The sequence below is a fragment of the Podarcis filfolensis genome, assembly GCF_964270895.1.
Source record: "Podarcis filfolensis genome assembly, chromosome: 4".
In the NCBI taxonomy this organism is placed as follows: Eukaryota; Metazoa; Chordata; class Lepidosauria; order Squamata; family Lacertidae; genus Podarcis; species Podarcis filfolensis.
Genome location: NC_139607.1, coordinates 37,658,171 through 37,681,987, shown reverse-complemented (window position 1 = coordinate 37,681,987; position 23,817 = coordinate 37,658,171). Strand labels below are relative to the sequence as shown.

At 39.9% G+C, this 23,817-nt stretch overlaps 1 protein-coding gene across 5 annotated transcripts in view; it reads left to right on the top strand.

The window, feature by feature from the left end:
* MID1 (midline 1) overlaps positions 1 to 23,817 on the top strand; it is a 267,098-nt gene that overhangs the window by 219,984 nt on the left and 23,297 nt on the right. For all 5 annotated transcript variants that reach the window (XM_083612131.1, XM_083612132.1, XM_083612130.1 and 2 more), the window contains one exon: positions 18,733 to 18,828. In XM_083612131.1, the coding sequence (XP_083468257.1) occupies positions 18,733 to 18,828 (96 nt within the window). The remainder of the gene's footprint in view (positions 1 to 18,732; positions 18,829 to 23,817) is intronic.

The following is a 23,817-nucleotide window of genomic DNA, read 5'->3' as shown; positions in this document are numbered from 1 at the left end:
ATAAAATCACTGTTAGACTAAAACAAGCTGAACATCGCAATTACAGTAAAATTACAGTAAAATACAATTAACAAATCAGTGTGGCATTTATAAACTATAAAGCAATATTAACAACAGAATAACAACTAAAAAAATAAGCTGAGCACTGTTAAGGTCGTACACCCACCCACCCTGTAACTCATAATCTTGCAGTCTATAATGCATGTTGTTAAGCTAGTTTAGCCAGATGTTGTGCCAGCTGAGGTCCCTGAGTAGTGAGTGGGCCATGGTGTAGACAGTGGGGCAGAGGGATGCGGGTGGCACTGCAGTCTAAACCACTGAGCCTCTTGGGCTTGCCAATTGGAAGGTCGGCGTTCGAATCCCCGCAATGGGGTGAGCTCCCATTGTTCCGTCCCAGCTCTTGCCAGCCTAGCAGTCTGAAAGCACACCAATGCAAGTAAATAGTTACCGCTGCAGCGGGAAGGTAAACGGTGTTCCGTTATGCCAGAAGTGGTTTAGTCATGCTGGCCGCATGACCTGGAAAGCTGTCTTTGGACAAACGCCGGCTCCCTCAGTCTGAAAGTGAGATGAGCGCCACAACCCCATAGTCGCCTTTGACTGGATTTAACTGTCCAGGGGTCCTTTACCTTTACCATTTTACCTTAGATAGTGGGGCTCTCGTACCTCACCTTGCCAGTGGTAAGGTGGATGTGGAATCCTGGTAGCAGAGAGATTGTTTCTCTTCCTGCATTTCAAGTAAAATTGGACACAGCCAGTGCACCAATGAGGCAACGTGAAGCCTTGGGCGGCATGCTCCACCGGGTCAGGATGTCCCAAATCCCTCTCCTGATGCACTGCTGCTTCCCCTTTCTAGCCTTGGTGATGCAGTGGCTTCCAATTCAGCTTGGTGTAAGTCAAAGCCAGGGAGAGCAGCAACAATGCATCATAGAATGCCCCCCTTTTTTGCCAAAACTCTCAGCAAAAACAGGGTGTCCCTGCAGAGCAGCTGCATTGCTTCTAGTCTTCTTCCACACCACAGGGATGTGGGCACAAACAAAAGGTCTCAGGCCAGCCCTGTTTCCTCATCAGCACAAGTTGATGTGTATCAGAGTCACCTGCTGTATGTCCATACGAACAGGTGATGACTATGAGGCATTGTCTTCACTTGATAGAATTGCCTGGCTGGTTTCCTCACACTGTCTCCAACTGTGGAAATCTGGAAGCAAAGGAAAGCTTCTCAAATGTACACACCTAGGATTGAATAAGGATACCATGCTCAAGTTGGGCTGAAGCTGGCTTGCAGAAAACTGCATCATTACACAGTAATTATACAGGATAGCTCTGAATCCCGGATAACGTCACATGTGCATGGATTCAAAAATGAGCAGTGGGAGTGCACTGGAACAGTAAGCAGTAATGTGAACACAACTTCTATTTAATGCTATTTTAAAGGACACTTCTATTTTATAATTCCCAGTTCATTTTTCTGTCTTTGGGGGCTTTTTGATTGGGTGTGGGGGGGGGATAGAGAGAGAGAGAGAGAGAGAGAGAGAACTACATGTGCTCCTAGCTTTAAATATTATGCAGAGATAACTGTTATATATGCTTCTGGTTCGGTTAACATAAGGTTGCATGTCAAATGCCTAAATGTAACAAATTAATAAAAAATAAGGTGGTGATACTGCTCTACAGGATGTGAAAGTATTTCAGACTTTGGAGATATTTGTACCAATGTATTGCATGTATGACTCTCAGGTTTCTACAGGGTTCTTACTCCCATCAGGGTGCTAGGCTTCACCTTCCTTGCATTGTGTCTACGTACTTTTCTTTGTGTTGCCGCTACCAAAATTAGTGGGTGTTTGGAAGCTAGAGCAGGCCCTCTACCTAATTTGTTGCTTAGTGCATCAAATATTGGTGGAAGGAAGGAAAATATTTTTAGATGTGCGTGTTTTAATGGCATCAAAGTAAGTACGATCTTTTAAAAAACACAAAAATTAAGAAATTCTGCTGTCGGTTGTTAGGAACTATTGGGTAGAAAATGCGTAGAGTGGACTGGAAAACATTTCAGATCTCGCTGCCATGAATGTTTACTGAATCTTTGCTATTGAACTCAGATGGCTCAGGAATAAGCCCTTTTTGCAGTATAATGTACTATGAGGTACCGGGGGTGGGGTGAGGGCTGCCATTATGGTAAACAATGCTGCAATTGTTATACTATTTCCCATCATGAAAAGCGGAGGAGCTAAAATGTCATCCTCCCCACCCTCCGGGCTAGCTTTGAATGCCTAAAATGGATATAAAAACCCTTTCATTTATTTTTTTATTTGGCAACCTGCAAGCTGTCGCAGCATATGTATTTGCTGGCAAAGGCAAGTTTTGCTCGGTGTAGCGAGGTAAAACATGAGCCTTTCATGTCTGCAGACTTGGCAGGGGATGAACAACTGGAGCTTGTCTGCTTGTTTCAGATCAGCGGCTGGTGTATAATAGGTGACTTCACAAAAGCACCTTTGCAGTTTGGCAGCCTGGTGTGTCCTGCTTTTAAATGGGCGAACTGCTCATTGGCTTGTGGAAAGCTTTCTTGCTGGTCTGTATCAGGCCAGGGGTATTTTCACGTGTCTCAAAATGCAGCTTAAGATTGCCTCCCTCCTGGCATTGCTGGTGCTGGACTGGTGGTCTTAAATAATATGCATGCAGTTGAGTGGAGGGCAAGTGTGTAAAACCTGACTTTCCCAAAGCAAATATGGCTACCCATCTCCCAAGAACAAGAACAGTTTCCTGCCTAGGTGCACCCCAGTCTCAGTAGGCCATTGATGAATTTGAGATTGAATTTGGCATGTATTTCATAGAATCATAGAGTTGGAAGTAACCGTGAGGATCTAGTCCAGCCCCCTGCAATGCAGGAATCCTTTGCTCAGTGCAGGGCTCAAACCCACAACTCTGAGACTGAGAGTCTCATGCCAACTGAGCTATCCCTCAGGGTAATTGGTATAATCCAGAGCCACTTTATACAATATGAGCCAAGGGCACTAATCTGTGTACATGCTGCAAGTGGTGATTTATGCATTAGTAACCTCAAGCCTGGATTTTTGCAATGAGCTTGCCCTGGTCTGGAGGCGCCAGTTGATGCAAAACTCTGTGCCTAGATTGTTGATATGGACAGACTATTGACAGTGCTCAAAATTTGCACTGTTTGCCCATACGTTACCGGGCCAGCTCCAAAGTTTTGCATTAATTTACAAGGCTATTAACAACTTGGGTCTAGGATACCTCAGGGACTAATATCCCTGCTTGATCACTGATGTCTTTGGTATATATAGTCAGCACATTTTTATCGATTATCGGAAGACACTGCACAGTACTGTAGAAGCCTTATGGGATCTTAGTTAAAGAAACATCAAGGCACTCTGCACTACCTTCCTGAATGCTCAGGCAATGCAATAAATGAATTAACATTCAGGAAAAACATTATTATAGGAATAAAAAGAAAGATTAGTATTCTGTTTTAATGTATTCAGATTTGTCAGTCTGTAGATTGGGTGAATCTTGTTATTATGTTAAAGGAATGTGATCTGCTTTACCAGAACCTCAATGGATTTCTGCTTTTCCCATCAGGAAATTTGTTGTTTAGTCGTTTAGTCATACCCAACTCTTCGTGACCCCATGGACCAGAGCACGCCAGGCACTCCTGTCTGCCTCCCGCAGTTTGGTCAAACTCATGCTGGTAGCTTCGAGAACACTGTCCAACCATCTCGTCCTCTGTCGTCCCCTTCTCCTTGACCCCTCAATTTTTCCCAACATCTGAGTCTTTTCCAGGGAGTCTTCTCTTCTCGTGAGGTGGCCAAAGTTTTGGAGCCTCAGCTTCAGGATCTGTCCTTCCAGTGAGAACTCAGGGCTGATTTCCTTAAGAATGGATAGGTTTGAGTCCATGGGACTCTCAAGAGTCTCCTCCAGCACCATAATTCAAAAGCATCAATTCTTCGGCGATTAGCCTTCTTTATGGTCCAGCTCTCACTTCCATACATCACTACTGGGAAAACCATAGCTTTAACTATACGGACCTTTGTCAGCAAGGTGATGTCTCTGCTTTTTAAGATGCTGTCTAGGTTCATCGTCACTTTTCTCCCAAGAAGCAGGCGTCTTTTAATTTCGTCTTTTAATCAGGAAATACTGCAGACTAACTCTTGATAATAGATCACATGAAAAATAGCCATTAACATTAAAGTGTTAAGACTCAGGGAACACATTACATCAATAGCAGTTCATCCTCTAAACTTACTTTCAAGCTTTCTGGGCTTGGTACACTGCTTGTAGGAGATTTCTGAGAATATATGATGTTTTCCAAAGAAATTATTAGCCAATCATTGCCGACACGAGAAGTCTTAAGACAGATTTGAGTGGCAGTCAGGATTCTTGCTTTTAATGAGTAAATGTTTGCAGTTTGAAAAATATAATCAGTTACATATATTTACCTTATCCTTCTGTTTTGAATTAACCTCTTCCATGTCTGTTATCACTTTGGTATCTCAGCCTCACATTGTAGAGTACTCCTCCATGTTCAGCTGAGAGCAGTTAACAGGGTGATCCTGTTTATTTCTATTCTAAAATAAGTACACTTTGCCATAGACCTCCTGTTATCAGTTCCTCTTGTCCCTTGGTCATTTTTCTTGCTTTACTGAATCACAACCAATGGCTTAAATGTATCTTTCAAACTCATACTTGTTTTTCATGGCAAGACTTAACCCTGAAATATAATAAAAAGCTGAGGATACACACATATATAGGGTGGGCCAAATTCAAGTAGCCTTCAGCCTGAGATCTCTTGTGCTTTAGACTTGCCTGTCTATCTCTGAAGACTGATGTTAAGTCTTGATGAAATAAAGAGATAAAACAGAATGTGTACACAAGCTCAAATAAGCCCACTTAGTTCTTCTCTTGTACAAACATTGTCCATCGCATGTGTGTCAAGAGCTGGAAGTACATACGATTCACAATTATCCTGTTAGATTGACTGAAGCATAAAGAGGTCACTTCACTTGCAAAGGGACCGGGGGATTCTGTGGTTTAATTCTGCCAAGCAGCTACGCTGAATGACCTTTATATTTTACATAGAAGTTAGTTACTCATTATAGAAGTTAAGTGCTGAGATAATTAGCAATATATGCAGACAGAAAAAATGTGTTCGAAAGGCACATATGTACTAGTTCACATGCCATATCCTTTTAACTTTCTAGTGGTGTAATTATTATTCTCTGTAGGGTACAACTAATTTAACACATAATTATGTAAAACAAATTAAATGCTTTGTATCCAGGCTTTGCAGTCAAAACTTTTCCTTGCCTCAAGCTCAGCTGGTTGTAAACTGTGGAAACGAGATTGCTAGAACCCTGCTTCTGCTGAAGTGGTTCAATGTAAGATTGGCTATTTGTTTTACTAAGGGGAGAATTTCTCCCTCTTGCCTTTTGTTTTCATGCTGCAGTACAATTGGATCAAGACTATAGGCAACCATGTGACTTTGGGTTCATAATCTTAACAAACAGTCACTACATCCATGTGGAGAACTGTCTATCTGTAGGGGTCTGTAAAGCTGAATTTATTGCTACCTTCATAATACCATTCTGTAGGTATGGTAAGATCTACAGATGAACAGCTCCTCTGAATGCAGTGGCTTCTGGGCAGCAATGTGTTATCTGAAATGACACTCTCCTGAAGGAGCAGAGTTAAATATGATTGGCCCGCCCAGTCCTTCACTAAGCCACCTCTGAAATGACACTCTCCTGCCTGAAGGAGCAACCTCATCTCCTGCTCAGTGTTCTTCATCCTCCCCTTGTATTTTTGCACATAAAGGCTAGTTTGCATATGCTTATAATTAGACTGTGTATAATTTCAGTGCATCTGTTTGCATTTACTCTAGTGGTCTAGCCTGAAGTGTTGGGAGATGAGAAGAAGCAGTTGCTGCTCATCTCTGAGAAGCTACAATTACAGCAAGTTTATGTCAAAATGTGGCCACTTAGCTATGCTGCTTGTGGTGGGTTGCTTCCTCTCGTCTGGAATGCTGTTATCTTAGATATTGTATTTGCAATGCTGTCTTGTGAAACTTACATCATAGTCTCAAAGTGTCGTTTGCTGCAGCATTGCAGAAGTTCAGAACACATGTCGACCAAGACGTTATTCACTTCTGTGGTTGGAAATGTCATAGAACCACTTCGCTTTGGACAAAATACATACTGGCCAAGTTCAGATGAAACAATAGTTGGATGTTTTGAAAATGAGCCACAGTGAAACTCAGGCTCCTGTTCTTTGACATGGGCATGAGTAGGAGTTTGGAAACTCCATTTTCATTTTAGATGAACTGCAAACCACAGTTTGTTAGGCTCCGATGACCCAGCAAACTGTGAATAATGTAAAACACAAGCAAATTTCTGAATTCCTATTTACAACTGTGCCTGAAAAAGGAGGGAGCAACCCAAGAATTGCTGTATCTCATTTTCAAATGCTAAACTCTGGTTTAGGCATGACATCTGAACCAACCCATTGATTTGAATCTAGATTAGAGTAACATGGATATGGGAGCTAGCCACAACAAGATCCGTAACACATTGTGGATTTAATGTAATTGGACAGGACAAGGTTTGGTCTATATTTTGTTAAGTACAATATATGTAGCCTTTGTTATCCTGGAAAGTATATGCTAATAGGCATCACTTAGGTTCAATTTGAAACCAGTGGGTCTTACTTTTAGTAATGTATTTACAACAGGAATATAATTTCAGAGACAGGCTCATGCTGATACTCTGAAATATTAGTTAGGCTCATGTTAACATTCTGAAAGAAACACAAATCTTTTTTTCCCCCTAATCATTTTCTATCATCTATCTTGCCTAACTACAAGACACTTTACACATTACATAGAATGAAGCACAACACTGAGGTGGTAAATTATGCAGTGAAAAACCTTTTCACTTCTCACTTCAGGCTGCAAAAGGGAGATCATATTTTTGAATGCTCCTCTATTTGTACAAGAAAGCTCCCTTTGTTTGCTCAGACAGATTTTGCACAGCACCCCCTCTGATGTGATAGCTTTCTACTGCAGAGTATGTTTACATTGAAACAACCCCCCACTTCACTCTTCTACCTCATTCTGTGTAATGTATAGATTAGCTCAAATTAAAACAAAAGGACAAATCTATTCTAATGGGAGGATTAGACTGGCAGCGCCATCGCTGCATCTGAAACCTTTCCAGCTCATGCTGGCCAGGGCAGAAGATGCGAGAGGCAGGTGTATTTTTTGCCACCTACTGTTTGCAACAACTCCATTCCCACCATGGGGGGGCGGGTCTTAGGCCCTCCACTGTGGTGAAGTGTCCCCTGAAGGGCTCCCTCCACTGTGGTGAAGGCGATCTTTTAGGCTGGCAGAGAGGGGCCTGCCTACATGCTGTCTTAACCACCCAGTCATCAACATGGGGTGGAGAGGGGTGGGAGGAGCTAGTTTGGCAACAGGCCTAAATGCCAAAATTGGATGTGTACAGTCTTATCAAACCTGGAACCAGTGTCAAGACTAAGTTAGGCTACACAGCGTTAGTGTCTCTCGTAATCTCTTCCCATTTCCTTTGTGACTACTACCTGTAAAACATTACCAGTAATTAAAGGTATACTTATTTTCACCCTTCTTTAAGCCCTATAAAATTTTCTTCAACTATTTAATGCTTTCACAATTTTTTTTTAAACTCTCATTTGCAAACTAGTCATTTTGTAGTAGTCAACGCTGCAGTGATTTGGGGCCTCCCACATTAGAGTACGTTGCTAGGAGTTAAAATATATGATGCCTGTGAAACATGTAACTGTGATAAATAAGTAAATAAATTCATAGGAAGTCTCAGGGGCACAGTTTTGATCTTCTTGAGAGATCTGCCTCTTAACTACTTCCCAACGATGACAAATCTGCTCTAGGTCAAAGACCTTAGATGTTTTGTGATAGAAGAGGAGCAAAAAAGTGTGCGCTTGCAGCTGAAAAGTGAACAAATGTAGCATTGCTCTTTGATTTTCAGTGTCAGAGTTCAAAGGAAGAAAGGAAAGGAAAACAACCCATATGCCTTTCTCAAAGTGTTTACAAGATTTGTTATTCTTGCTTAATAGCTTCAGTGTTGACACTGTTTCCTCAACTTAAGAATGCTGATGATAGGTAGCTGGATATTGCAGATCATACATGGCAGTTGTCAATACTTCTGTTGCTTTCTAAGAGTCATCTAACCATAATAAATCAAACTTGCGCCTTTTCTAAAAATGGAACCTAATAATACTGGCGTTGCATGGTCTCATTCCCTTCTGTAATGTGGTATGTCGCATGCTCAATCCATTTATGTTATTTTAGCATCAGTTTTAGACTTTGCTTCTTTCTTTCCATGTTCACAAGCATTATGTTGTTTAGACACTTCAAAAATACGATTTAGACGCTAATATAAATAATAGCACAGCACCGATTTAATAATGAGACCGTGCAACTCCAATGAGTAGGTCATATATTAAAGACAATACGAGGACCTACATATTCCAGTCATTCAGTCTTAAAAATAGTACTCTGTGCCAAGCTATTAAAATTCCAAATCTGATTTTAGTCTTATGCAACTGAACCAGATGTTGCATACACAACTGTCCACTGTTAGACATCTAACATTTGAACTATTTGTCCACAGTGCACATCTGCTGCACTTGATTAGACAATCCTATAAGCTTGTTTCATGCTGTCGGCTTCTTGCAGGCTGCTGATGGCCAAACGTTTAGTTACATCTATGAATCCTGAAGCCCGAACAAGTGGTATATAGACACAAATATAAGAAGCATTTGGCATTGTTAATGATTATGCACTGGATATGAAGCAGACCATATAATCAGAATAGTGATGGAGAACACAGTGTCCTTCAATTGCAAGGGCAACAAGAACTAGATAACATTCTTGGTGTAGTACTTACTTTTCCATAGAACTGATCTAAATAAAAATAAAAATTTGAAATAAATTATTCCTTCAGCTTCAGAGGCTTTCAATCAAATGTTTGTATGATTTTGGATAAAACTTGTTTGTCTTTTGGGGAGAGATTCCCCAAATACAAAAACCACCCCTTTTTAACCAGCCTTTTTGTATCACCTCCCTAGTTTTGTATTCACATGCACCAATATAGATTACAGTCTCCATCTCCTTTCCATGCAAACTGCGTTTTATAACAAATGGAAATACTGTGTTCTCAGTGTTGTAGGGATGGGGAACTGTGGTCCTCCAGATGTTTGTTTATTTTCTTACCTTTATATCCCATTTTTCTTTCATCACGAAACCTAAGAAAATGCAGGTGTGGTTCCAGGTGGTCAGCCACCTGTGGAGCAGGTTCTTGGTCATGCCAGCAGGTGCTGATGGATGTTGGAGCCCAACAACATCTTGAGATTTCCTATCCCTAATATAGAGAACTACTACATTTCTTCCAAGCCATTTGAACATTTTTATTCATTGCACAATGCTGTTTATTTCCCTAATTGGTATCTGGTTTTGAATGAAGGAATCTAACCAATTCATACACAACTAATTCCTAAATCTTAACTGATTATTGGTAAGTAGCATGTAGGAACGAGGTAGGCAGATAAATCGGGATCTGATGGTAGATCTCTGGGCGCTTTGAATTGGAACCACGTGGATTTCTGAGTCCCATTTGTTTATCTGTGGCAACAGCAAAAAATGACACACACCCCCCAGACTATATCATTGAAATGGAGAAAGCAGGGCATGGGGGGGAAGGTAACCAAGACTGGCTTTTGTGTGAAAGGAATGCATGCCCCATTCAGTTCTGATATTGAAAGCTAATTCCTGGGTTTAGAATTGTTTAATTCTTTTGGACTATGCTCCAGTTTGCAGATTGTGTGCCTCTAGTGCAAAGCAAAATAGATCTCACAGGTCTGACGTCCCTGTTCCGTTTCCCAATGAACATAAGGTCTTTATTTTGTAAATATGTGCTGAAAGCTCCATAGTGTAGTCACTGGAACCTGTGGCACTGGATCAGAACCCAGTACTACCACTGCTCATTCTGTATTAGTAGTGTGATTATAATACATGAAAAGTCACCTGAATAGATTTTTTTTAATGTACTATTTTTTTTTTATAAAAAAAAAAGCTTCTGGCTGGTTTGTACTAGGACTCCTTTTCCTTCTCTGCAAAACCACAGTACATTCCAGTATATGTGTATGCAGATATATATTTCTTTTAGAAACACAATTAAATACAGAAAAACACTAGAAAGGGAAATAATAAATACTGGAGCACATGCACAGCTGTCTTGCAGAATTCACTGGAGTATATACTGCTTAGGCTTTCTTGGCTGCTCTTCATGCTTGTCACAATATTAGTTTATTTGATTTGTGTACGGCCCAAGGGGAATGAGGGAAGTTGGTGTATTTTAATCGCAAGTATGTAATATTACGTATAGAGTGACTTAAGAGCAAGTTTTCTCCCATTTTTGTCATAAAATACATGAAGGTTGGGTAGACAGATGGTTTTATATACCAGCTTTTCCAAAGACACTGCAGAAATGCAGTGGCTCTGAAAACAATCTTTTACCTGCTTCTGCAAAAGCCCCTTTCCATTAGTGATGTGTGAAGTTAAGAGGTTCAGATACAAATGCAGGTCGCTTGATTAAACTCCGACTTCTGTGAAGTTTCCATTGCAAACTGCCTTGTAATACCCCAGTTTCTAATTCTAGCTATAATGAGAGGCACACAAAAAGAAAATAAAATAAAAGATTAAGGTATTCCTGATCACTTGGTATCAAGGAACCAGATGATAATTGTGCCTTAGTGCTGTTTAAAAATCTTCTGAAGTACCTGCGTCTCCAGACCGCCACACACTTAAGAATTCATGGTTTTATCACTGTACAGTTGGATTTCTAAGACACTCTGCAGGTGAAACTTCCCTCAGGACTAATGTTGAGGGCTGAAGCTGGAAGAAAGTGCTATAGGTCATTTGCTGGGAGGTATTTTTCCTCCCACGCCACCTCAACCATGAACGTATTGCACATGTATTGAGTGAATTACACTCACTGCCTTTTTAGCTATCAGAAGCAATCTTAAGTTTTTAGTGGTAGCATGTGAGGGCATGAAAGGCTTGTGTGGCCACTTGTATCACCAAAAAAGAGAGAGCCAGTATTTCTGTAAAATATGCATCTGCTAATTTATATATATAGATTTACAAATGATTACAATACTGTATGTCTCATCATTGTGCGGAAGACTGTAAACAAGTAAACATGTACTTGCTTAGTTTGCTAACTGCTGGTGGGCAATGTCAAAGCTCTTCATCTCCCTTCTGATAGTTATTCATCTTTAAACCAAACTGGACACTCCTTCTTCACCCCAGACTTATTCAAATAGAGAATTCTCACCTGCAAAACAGGACACATATGGACATGTGGGGCCCATGGATATGTGGGACCCAGGTACTTGGATCGGCATCTTTCACACACACACCCCACGCTACAAAGAAGTTAGGTACCACTTCTCTTTGTTAGAACTCCAATTCAGGAAATAGATAATTCTTGTACATCTTCTCAAATGCAAAGATTGCATTAGCCTTTGGACAAAGTTGACATTTCTTCAGAATTATTCTGCTTGTCCTTAATTTGTTGGTAGTGACAAATTACCCCCTATAAATAGATGGCTATTCATATATATTTATACATCTTTGTTTATATGACGCATTATATGAAAACACTAAAGAATGAATCACTGGAGGTTATGCTGGATTATTGAGGGCCTTTACTACGGGGGGGACGGGACGATAGAGGGGTCTTGACTACCTTCCATGCCTCCTCACAAAACCTTCCATTAATAAGATTGCAACTGTGTCCTTCCCTCATCATGCTGAAATATCTCAACAACAGAATGAGTATACTTGCACTAAACCTGAGACCACAAGGTGAGGTTCAGATTGTGTTTGCTGAAGGAAAATAAGTGCATCTTGGGCCTCCTTGGCCAACACATAGAACATTCTGGCATTGTAAGTACATAGGAAGTCGCATCTAGTCTAGCATTCTGCTCTCACAAAGACCAGCCAGGTTCTTGTAAGGTATGCTTAAACAGAACAAGAGTTCAATATCCCTCTGTCCCACACCTGTTTCCCAGCAACTTGTATTCAGAGTCATGTGGCCTCTAATACTGGGGGTAATAGCCATTGTTTATCCTCCAACATTTATTCGATGAAAATAGGGACGTCCCATTCCATAAAGATAAATTTATTATTTATACCCCACACATCTTATTGGGTTGCCCCAGCACTCTGGGCAGCTTCCAACATATATAAAAACATAATAAAACATTAAACATTAAAAAAACCTTCCCTATACAGGATTGCCCTCAGATGGCTCAGGGGTTGGATAACTCCATACCCTCCAATATTTCTCCAATGAAAATAGTTTACTAAGGAAAAGCGGAACATTCCAGGATCAATTCAGAAACTGGGACAGCTTCTCTAAATCAGGGACATCCCTGGAAAATAGGGACACTTGGAGGGTCTGCCACTGATTCCCTGATCCTGTGTGAATCTGTTTTATTCTCTTTTTCAGCCCTCTAAGTTAGTGGCCATCCCCACCTCTTGTAGGAAAGAAATTCCCACCTCCCTGATTCTCCCAAGGCATGATAGCAGCCTCCCTAGGGTATTCTGACCTGCTTGATTACTGAATCTTCAGAATGACAGGTCTTTTTCAGGCAACAAATGGGGTCTTTCCTCTTCCTCCTCTGAAGGATCCTGTGTGGAATCCAAGGATATGTGTCTTTGAATCCAAGGATATGTGCCTTGGGATCCCAGTTCCTTTCTCCATTCACTGTTTTGGTGGCAATGAGGAAGGCTCAGAGAATCTTAGCTGCTGAATCTTAGGTTTCACTTCTTCCTTTCTGCCCAACCCCAACCCCACTTTGGTGAATTAATAACCTCACTTTATTAAAAGGAAAATTATCCTTAGTGAGATTTTCTGTCCTGTTTGGGTAATAAAGACTTAACTATATACAATCTACAAAAAAGGGGTGCTTTCGAGAGTGTGAGAAGTCATACTAAAAGGCTACAGCATCACAGATTGTGCAGTCTCACTGTATATATCATAATCATTCAAATAAAGCTTCTGGAGTTGGACAGCAATTAATTTGTAGTGAAGCAGGGGCTTTTTTCCCTTAGCATATGTGTGTTATCAGGCCTTAAGTGGAACTTCAACTCCCCATTGTCTGTCTGAGCTTAGGATGATTATAAGGTTGGATCCAGAATTAGTCAAGTTTAGAACAGACCCATTTATTTAAATCAGTAGGAATGAATATGTCAATACCAATGGGGTCAGATAGAGGTTGCCTAAATGTGACGTGCATGTCAGACACCTCCATCCCAATGGAGTGTTTTTGTTCAGGGCACTTTCCACATACATGAATTGCAATGTTGAGGCAGACAAAATTTTAGGTGCTCTGATGGTTCCTAGATTATGTTGATGCTTTTAAGAGTAGTAGAGGAAAAGTACTCCATTATAATCTGTTTAGCCTTCCAGCATCTTCCTCAAACACCTGTGCCAGTTTAATTGCCCCTGGAATGCCACACTATGGCTTAAACTTTAAAGACGGTGTGATTAAATTTTAGCTACCACATAGGCAATTCGTTCATCACCTAAAAGGCATTAATTATATGTTGCATAAATACTGTAGGCCGGTCTATACAGTTAATTTTTAGCAATGATTATACTTAAAACTTTTCTCTGTGTGTCTATTGATTTGTAGTGATTTCACACTTTTCTTCTAGATGGACAACATACTTGTCTTCTCTGAGTTATGCAGGTATTCACTTGTGTTAGAATCTGATTGTGTAGGGTAGGATAATGAATGTATATTACTTGTTACGGATGAATTAACTGATGGGGGAATTGTATATGTGATTAAGGAGGCAGAGGACCAATGAAACAGGCAAAAAGCCTGAGGACAGTTCAAAATTGCTGTCTGGTTTTTCTATGTTGAGGTCAAGGATCAGAGAAATAACTGTTTTGGGCAGGGGAAAGACATTAAGCAGAAACAGTCTTTTTTTGATGAAGATAATGTAACTTTAAAGAACTTATAAAGCATGCTAGAAACGTCCAGGAAAAGAATTCTGTGTTCTGCTCATGGTTTAATCTCTTCATCTCCTCTGCTACTCTTGTATTTTACATGTAAGTTTTAATAAGAAAAATCAGGATAATAGAATATGTATTAATTTAAACAGAAAACATTAAATGATAAAAGCATTGAGACTGAAGGTTATTTTGTATTATATTTTAAATTTTTAAAAACTAGTCCTGGCCAGTTAATCCACTCCATGGTTTCTTATTGTGTTTTTCCTTTGAACTGCCAAGGCATCTTCTATTATTAGCCATATCAACATCAACAGTGTTATTGTCCCTCAGCATCTCTAATATTAAGCTTTAGGCATTTGAGGCTTGGCCTAAATTGACCCTCTGCAAAAGATGCAGATAGCTGTTCCGTAAAAGAACGACTACAGAGAGCCGAAATCCTTCAGAATTATACACCTCCAGGCCCAATATTCACCGTCAAAGGGCTCGATTAAAATATAATAAATCATAGTTTTAAAAAACATTTGTTCATGTAATCACTCTAGTCCTTCGTAGCCACCCTTCTTATCTCTGAAGCAGGGCCTAATTTAGCTTCTCTGTCCTATGAATCTCACATATAAAAATAGAAGATGCTGCAACAGAACATTTTAATCTTAAGGGTTTGATCAAAGAATCTATAAATGATGCCCAAAACTTTATATACATATTGTGGAAGGTATCGTTCAAAAATCTAGTGTGGAGTAGCCAATGTGACGCCTTCCATATGTGTTTGGATGACAAGTCAATGAACTCCAGCTAGCAGGGTTTCCCAGACTTGGATCTCCAGCTGTTTTTGGACTACAGTTCCCATTATCCCTGACCACTGGTCAGGCTAGCTAGGGATGATGGGAGTTGTTGTGCAAAAACAGCTGAAGACGCAAGTCTGGGAAACCCTGGTCTATGGTTAGAGATTATGAGTATTGTAATCCAACAGCATGTGGAGGCCACACAATTTTGGCTGTTCTTTATCTAGGTGTTTCACATGAGTATTATGAAGGAGACTTTGATAGTTAAGATGTGAACAAGTACTCAAACAGAAGTCTTCAGGGCTGATTCACATTATATCAACAGAAGATAGGAATGGAAGTAATCTACAGTTGCTGATTTTCATTCTCAGCACTCCTAAAATCCTTTTTCCTGAAATCTGGCTTGCTATTAATTGTTCCAGAGGTTTAGTATTATATATGCTATAGCCTCCGAGTGGATGTTGGCAGCTGTGAAACAGTGGATGGGATTGTAAGCATCCACATGGGTCTGCCAGACTGAGAGATGAGGTATTAAATAAATAAAATAGTAGATAAGAAATATAGGGAAGGTAACTTCTGCATCTAATAATCCCAGTCTCTTCCAGAACTAAAATAAATGCCTTTCTTTCTCCCCCAAGGAAATGGTTTCTTCCAAGTAATTCTTTAGGAGTGAGGCAGGGAACAATGGGATGGACAAAGAATAAGCAAAATTTCAAAATCTATCTGCGAAGAATTCTAAAAATCATACTTTAGGAGGGAAGTAACAACAGAATTAACCATGACTAGGCAGTTAACTCCAGCTCCATTGCTGATATGGCACAGTGGACTTGTTTGACACATCAGTGCACAAATAGTTGAATGAAAACGATTATTTATTTGTTTCATATTTGTTTCATAACATATACTGTTTGATTGTAAAAAAAAAAAAAAAAGCTCAAAGTGGTTTGCAAAAACAAAACCACACATTTACACATTATGAAAAATGGACAAGCAAATCATCAGTTAATAAAATATACAGAGTGATTATAAAACACACTAGACACCTGCTGTGGTGCAGACATCAAATAACTGTGCTAACAGATCTATTTATTTACTTTTAGAAAAAGTATGCCCAACCTTTCAACACTTTATGACCGTATCTTGCTTTCTTTCACACTGCTTCTTTAGATTGTGGGTTAGAGTCATGTCAGTGCAAAGCAGCACCTCAGTTGAAAGTACTATTTGATTTAAGAGTCAAAGAAAATCCAAAACTTCTATCCAAAAGGGAAACAGAAAAAAGTACTAGCAGTGCAATACACAGAGAGTATACCTAAAATGGAGCAAGAAACAAAAGAATTCTGTTCTACAAAAAGGAGTAAATGCTAGCCAAAGAACTAGAGGAACATAAAGGAATTAAAAAAAAAAATTCTAGGAAAATGGGCGCTTGGGAGAAAGGAATTCCATTAGTAAAAGAAACAGATTAAATTACCGGTGATACAGCAATGAACTGAAAGGACACTGAACTCCTTTCAGTAGGGAAAAAATGTTGGGCGTGATGAGTATCATCCTTTTTCTTATTAGGAATTTTAAAAGCCCTCCTCTTATAATTTCATTTAACAGGGGAATGCTGCAAAAAGGTGGTCTAGCTGTCATATTAATCCAAATTAAATATTTTAAAAATCTTTTTAAAATTAGTACCGCATTATTCGTGGTTTTAATTCCACAGATAGTTTAATTGCTTTTTTATTAGTGAATTTTTAATGTTTTTAGCTAATTGTGTTTTATTTATTTTACTTTAATTGTGCTTAATTTTCATGAGCTGCCTGAAGTCTTGGTTTTGGGGGGAAGGCAAGATAATAAAGAACAGCAACAACTATTGCCCTGGGGTGGATATTTATGTTTTCTAGTATCATGTTCTAAGGGGAAGGGGAAATCTGAATCCAACACCCAAACAATCCAACAAAGCCATTTATTTTCATGTCTGAAAGGAATTGGACTAAGAACATCAAATGAAGATCAGTGTTGTGTAATGGTTAGAATATCAGACCAGGAAGTTGCCAGTAAACTAATCAATATTTCTCAGCCTAACCGACCTTGCCCTTATTATGAGGATAAAAAGGGTAGAGGGCTATGATGCGGGGGGTTAAGCTCCGCCTTGCATAATCAATCACATGACACAGTGCGCACACACCATTTGAATGACAATGCCCATCAGTTTTGGGAAGGCCCAGCTCCCTCAAATATTTTATTGGGAGGGGGGCAAAGACCCTTCAGCCACTAGAAGTTGGCTCCTGTGCTCCTATGCTATGATGTATGAGCATGTAGTTCCTTGAAGAATAGGAGAATTTAAATGTAGAAGCGTAAGAAACCATTTTATGAGTCATAACAGGATGCATACCACAAATTGCTATCAGCAGAATCGATATATCAAGGTAAATGGTACCTCCATATGATAACATTGAGCAAACATCTGAATTTAATATAATAAGTGAAATAAATTATCAATAAAGCATTCTTTAAAAAAAAGTCAAGTGTAAATCAAACATGATTTTTGTGGTGAGTTATGTTTTTTTAATTGTGTGGTTTTGGCATTTAATCTAGTTAATTCTTTGTATTATCCTCAGTCCTTGGCAGATAAGCAGATAGTATGCTTTCCCAGAGAGAAACACAATAAACACATTACGTTTTTAGCAGATTTTCCAGTGAACTGCTTCAAAAATAAAAGTTTTCAAAGGTCTCGACCTCAAGGGCATTTATAAAATAAACAGGGATGTGGGAAGCCGCCATATCATACCAGGCTAGAATATTTGTCCACCTGGCTCGATATTCTCTGCTCTGACTCTGGGCAGCTCTTTCATCACCTAGTGCCAGGGTCCCTTACAATGGCAAGCAGTGACGTACCCATTCATGTGCCCAGGTGAAAGCTAATAAGGATCATTATGTATGTCTACGAATGATTCAGATGTGTAGTCCTTTTCAGGGAACATCTGAAGGGAGACAGTTAGGACTGTGCAGACTATTTCTGCTCCTGACCTATACATGCATTCATCTGGGAGTCTGCGAAGACCCTACATACCATCATAGACCCTGGCTGTCACAAGGTTTGGATCTCACGAAAAGAGCCTGTATCCTGAAAATGCCTAAAGGTAAAGGGACCCCTGACTGTTAGGTCCAGTCATGGCCGACTCTGGGGTTGTGGCACTCATCTCGCTTTACTGGCCGAGGGAGCCAGCGTACGGCTCCTGGGTCATGTGGCCAGCATGACTAAGCCACTTCTGGCGAACCAGAGCAGTGCACGGAAACGCCGTTTACCTTCCCACCGGAGTGGTACCTATTTATCTACTTGCACTTTGACGTGCTTTCGAACTGCTAGGTTAGCAGGAGCTGGAACCGAGCAACAGGAGCTCAGCCCGTCACGGGGTTTCAAACCATTGACCTTCTGACTGGCAAGCCCTAGGCGCTGTGGTTTAGACCACAGCACCACCCGCGTCCCTTGAATATGCCTAAGCGATAGTCAAACTGAAATGCAGAGGTTGGAATTCTACAGAAAGCAGAATCCCACTCTCCACTCCATGTATTTATTATCCACAGATTTTTACCATCTGTGTACAGGGCAACGTATTTGACTAATTTGAAGTCAATGGAAGTGTTCCTTCTGTCAGTAACCTAGTTTAACCATGTCTGGTGCCCAGTATTTTATACATTCTTGGCTAAAACTGAGTCCACTTATGTGCTACATCCAACAGTGCAACAGTGCCCAACTTTAGACTGATTTAGTGTGATCTTGAATGCTTTTCCATGTATGTACTGTATTTAATTACAGTTAAGAATGGTGCAAGATAATAAATCGCTCTTCTTTTTCATCTTTTTTTCTTTTTAAACAGCAAAACTTGGAAAGTAATCTCACCAACCTTATCAAGAGAAATACTGAACTGGAAACACTTTTGGCGAAATTAATTCAAACTTGCCAACATGTGGAGGTGAGTATTTGCTTGTGTGCGTGTGTTTTAGTTACATATGTCATTTATGTGTTCAGGTTCAATGTTAAAACGCTACCCAGAATTGGACCTAGTAGAATTTTGGTATTCTAGTTACAGAGCCATCAGGAAAATGCAACATTTCCTGTAACATTTTAATTTTAAAAGCCCACACAACCATGTTTACACGGGTTAGGGTTAGGGTTTCACACTTTTCACATGACAAACACAAGTTTGCTACTAAGTGCACCCTCCCATACATTCAAGAAAAGGAACCTGGCAGATTGTACATCCCTAAAATAATATTTATTTATTATTAAAGGGGTATTATATGGGCAAAAGTAATAATAGGCAACAAACAGCATGAAAGGCACCATTACAGGCTTTGGCCCTGCAATGCCAAACCATCGGGGAATCATAGAAATGTAGAGTTGGAAGGGACCACAAGGATCATCTAGTCTAGGGTTTCCCAGACTTGTGCTAATTTTGGACTACAACTCCCATCATCCCTAGCTAGCAGGACCAGTGGTCAGGGATGGTTGGAACTGCAGTTCAAAAACAGCTGGATACACAAGTTTGGGAAGCACTGATCTAAGTCCAACCGGAGTTCATGCAGAATGGTGAGTCAGACCCAGGGGCTTCACCAGATTCTAGTATGAGCTAAGTATCCTAGAAGGTGGTACACAAAGGTTCTGCAATAGATGGATTGGTGTGGACAGGGCTCCCCGGGAATAGGAAAATGAATTCCATATTTACCATGTGTTGTGTCACATTCCAGTTCTGTATTATGGCAGGATTTCATAAAGAGTCACATATCTTCTGTTTTTGTGTGGACCCCTTGAGTACCTTGATGGTTCATTTGGTGTCAGAGAGCCAGGAATACCTTGAGAAAGGTCAGGTTACTATAAGAAATCTGTGCGTTCTTGGAGAAAGTTTATTTAATCTGGAGGGTCCAGAATGTGCTATTCTGGAACAAATAATGGGCCAAGTTCAAAGTACAAACCTGAAGAACTAGATAGATGGCCTTGACCTACAGAATGTTGCAGCTGTGTGTCAGGGAGAGAAGGAAATACCAAGTCCTTACTGAGCAATTTAACTATAATAACTCATGTATCTCAGTTCAGCCCCAGAATGACAAGTACAGTGATCAATGATTTGGTTGTTCTCAATCAGATCCAAGCCATTCCCCTGGTGATAAAGCTTAGCAAGCATTCAGTGTAGTAAATATTCACCAACAACTTCACCACTGTTCAAATCACTGAGCTGGTTGCCATATTTGGGAAACACAACTACAGTGGTACCTCAGGTTAAGTACTTAATTTGTTCCGGAGGTCCGTTCTTAACCTGAAACTGTTCTTAACCTGAAGCACCACTTTAGCTAATGGGGCCTCCTGCTGCTGTCGCGCCGCCGCCGCCGCCGCGCGATTTCTGTTCTCATCCTGTAGCAAAGTTCTTAACCCGAGGTACTATTTCTGGGTTAGGGGAGTCTGTAACCTGAAGTATATGTAACCTGAAGCATATGTAACCCGAGGTACCACTGTATTTGCCATCTGTGCTCCTTCTCTCTTATTATTACAATTCCTATAAGAAACAGAAATCCTGCTATTAATACAGTCATACTTTGGTTTTTGAACAGCTTAGTTCTCGAACATTTTGGCTCCTGAACATTTGGCAGCCAATCAGAAACCTTGTTTTGGTTTCCAAACATTTTGGAAGTTGAACGGACTTCCATTTGACTTCCAAGGTACAACTGTACTTCTTATTTATATACACTATAGGTGACATCTAGTGGTGTCTGCCTACTCGCACAATGAAAATTTGCCCCTGGCGTGCGATTTCTGCTCGCATCCCGGGGCAAAGTTTGCATCCGGGAGCAACTACAGAAACAAGCAAATTTTAAAATAGAAGTAGTGTTGGTCCAGGACTGGCAATTTTATTATTAGACTGGTATTCTTCACTAACTGACATGTAAAAACTATATAAATATATATTGCAGGAAGCCATTGTTCAGCTGATATCAATACTTTGCAGCATGTGTCAGCAAAGGGCATAACCTCATATGTGCCTACTATGAAGGACAGCAGTGTTTGTTGTATGTAACCAACCGTTTAAGAAGTCCTGACTGCAAAGTGGGGAGTTCAGGTTTTTGCATGTTTACTGCAGCCTAGTAGCAGCTGAGAATGCTCATCTCTGGAGAACACAGAGAGCTGCATTTCTGAAATAGCAGATCTTGTGGAATCATTGAGGCTCACATTTCTGAAGGCCACAGCTTTCAGTTAAATCAACCTTCATATTAAATTAATATTAATAATCATATCAATCCTGATGCACATATAGAATTGATCTCTGGTGCACATGTTAATCCTGGTGCTCGTATAGAATTCGTCTCTGAGTGAAGTTCTTTGATTTAAGTGTTACTGATATCTGTGGGACTTAAAAGCACTTGCCTGAGGGCTGGATTGTAGCCATTTTCTTTTTCTAATTTCTGGTGAGGCTATTGTTTTTTTAAAACAATATTTTTCTCATTGGCTTAATTTTTATCTTTTATGACCTGAATATAAATAATCTTCCTTTTAATTTTATCCTAGACCCAGCAATTCTTCCATTATAAAGATACAGCTGCCATACTGTAAGCAGATGTGTTGCTTCCCTTTGATCTTAATTTTACAGATTCCTCTCCATTGCCAAGGCACAACAGCTGCATCTCTCATATATCACTTCATCCTATTCTCCATAAAGTCACAATAGGAGGCTAAATTCACCTTATTTACTTGCTACTATGAGGACAGAAACCTCTGGTCGTTTATATGAGTGATATTTAAGCCATTTTTAAAAAAAGCACACCAGCTCTTTGCAGATGAAATGAAAAGGCTACGTTAACCGGAACACAATTTTTATTTTAAAACAGCTCCTTTTGCCATTTGGCTCAATATGAAAACAACAGCAGTGGCCACATTGGGGCCTTCATCCCTGGCTTCACAAACCATGAAGAACCTGATTTGCACTAAGCCAGAGTTCCCAGTTTTATCCAAACCAGTTAAATCAGAACTTGGTTTTATTATCCTGGTTTGTTACTCAACATGAAGTATGACAATAGAGAGAGGGTGTGTGTGGCCATGATGCTCATCTGTAGCTTCATAAAACATGGTTTATAAACCATGATTTACAAGCCATGAGTGATCATCTGGATGATACCATTAAGTATGGTGCATGCCAGACTGAAAATAACTCTTAGAATGACTTGGAATACTATACATTTCAAAAAGACACTTCCACGTATGAAATATATGAAAACCATAAATAAAACATGTGCAGCGCTTGGCTAAGTTTCTCGTACCCCAGCCCTACCACCCCATGTGAACAGTTCATACTGGCAGTTCATACACATACACTGAGTGAATATTCAGCATATGCAACTATAACATGATGATTTGCATGGACAGCCTGGTCTCAAATCCTCCTGTCTGTTTATCATGCACATTAAGCTGCGCATTTCTTTGCTGACACCCCCACCCATCATCCTTGACCTCTGCTAATGGGTGGGAAGAAACACCAGAGGGGTAAATTCAAAATGTGACTGCTATTTTCGCATGTAGTTCTGCCCTAATTTCCTCCTTGCTTTATAATCTGTTAGCCAGCTATTTGCCCCTCAAGGCTGGCAACAACAATCAGGGTGAATTCATTATTACATGGGAGTTCCTGAGGTGACTCACATCTCAGATATTCCCCGTATAATTTGTCAAAGGAATGGTAGAAAACTGAATGCTGCTAGCAGCCTGCCTCTTTCTCATTGCAGAGCCTCGTTTGTGATGGTGAGGGGGGCTGTTTTTAAACGTTTTAGGGTTTTATGAAAAGCATGTATTATTTAGCCAATAGAATGGAGTTGTTTCAGTCTGTTGCACAGCAACGTAATCAGAACACAGCTGTGGAAAAATCTGGAACAATTAGCAGAGAGGAGTGGAAGGGAATATATTTTCCTGTAGATGATTTAAATGCTTCCAATTCAGCCAATGTTTTCTAACACTGAATTAAAACACACACACACACACACCATGAATGCTCTTACAGAATTTTGTCATTTCCTCCTACCACCCTTGATTATACAGAACAGGAAAGACATTTCATGTATTTCTTCAACTCAGCTGTGCCAGTTCTAATGGAAATATATATTTAAATTGCTTCAGCCTGGACCCTGTATATAAGGTGTAGGTCAAAAATGGTTGTTTATTTTATGTCCAAATTCTGTAAACCCACAAAAACAAAGGAGGGCCGGTTATGTTCATAAAGCTGTCCTTCTATGACAGCATCCCCAAGATAGGCAAATCTTCAGATCAGGATAATATTACCAGAGCCAGGCATGTTAGTGGCATTTAGAGGTACCTGGGGTTTCTCTTTCTTGTCCGTCAGCCAAATTAAAAATCCCAAAAGAGCAGTGGAATGTGAGAGACTGAAATAGAGATGGAAAAAGTTTAGAAAAATAGTATTTCATTACAAATAATGAAAATGCCAATACTTAAAAAGGCTCCAGCTTCTTCAACAAAGAGTTCTTTTAAGTTTTACGGCTAAGTATGTCTCCCTTCTGTTTTCCATGAAATGGGCTTAGAAAACTTCTTGTTTGTGGTTTAACAAAAATTAGAACTATGCTGGCCAGGTTCTACCCAATAGACTCCATTAAACAATAAGAAGCCTTTGTTCGCTGCAATAAAAATAATGCACACTGTGTTTTCATTATGTGGCCCAGTGCCAGAGCTTTTACTTTTTCATTCACAAACTGAAATTTGGGAATAATTTAATAGAATCTGAAGCAAGTTTAGAAGCAGAAAAGAAAGCAGCCAGCAGGAAGGATTTGATGGTAATCCTGTTAATAGGTCATGTTGATCAGAACATAGACTAATAATCCCTTTTTATTATCTGATCATTGGCATGTATTATTTGAAATCCAGAATGTTGCTTTGGAGGTTGTTTTGGCACACACTGTACCAAAGCATGCGT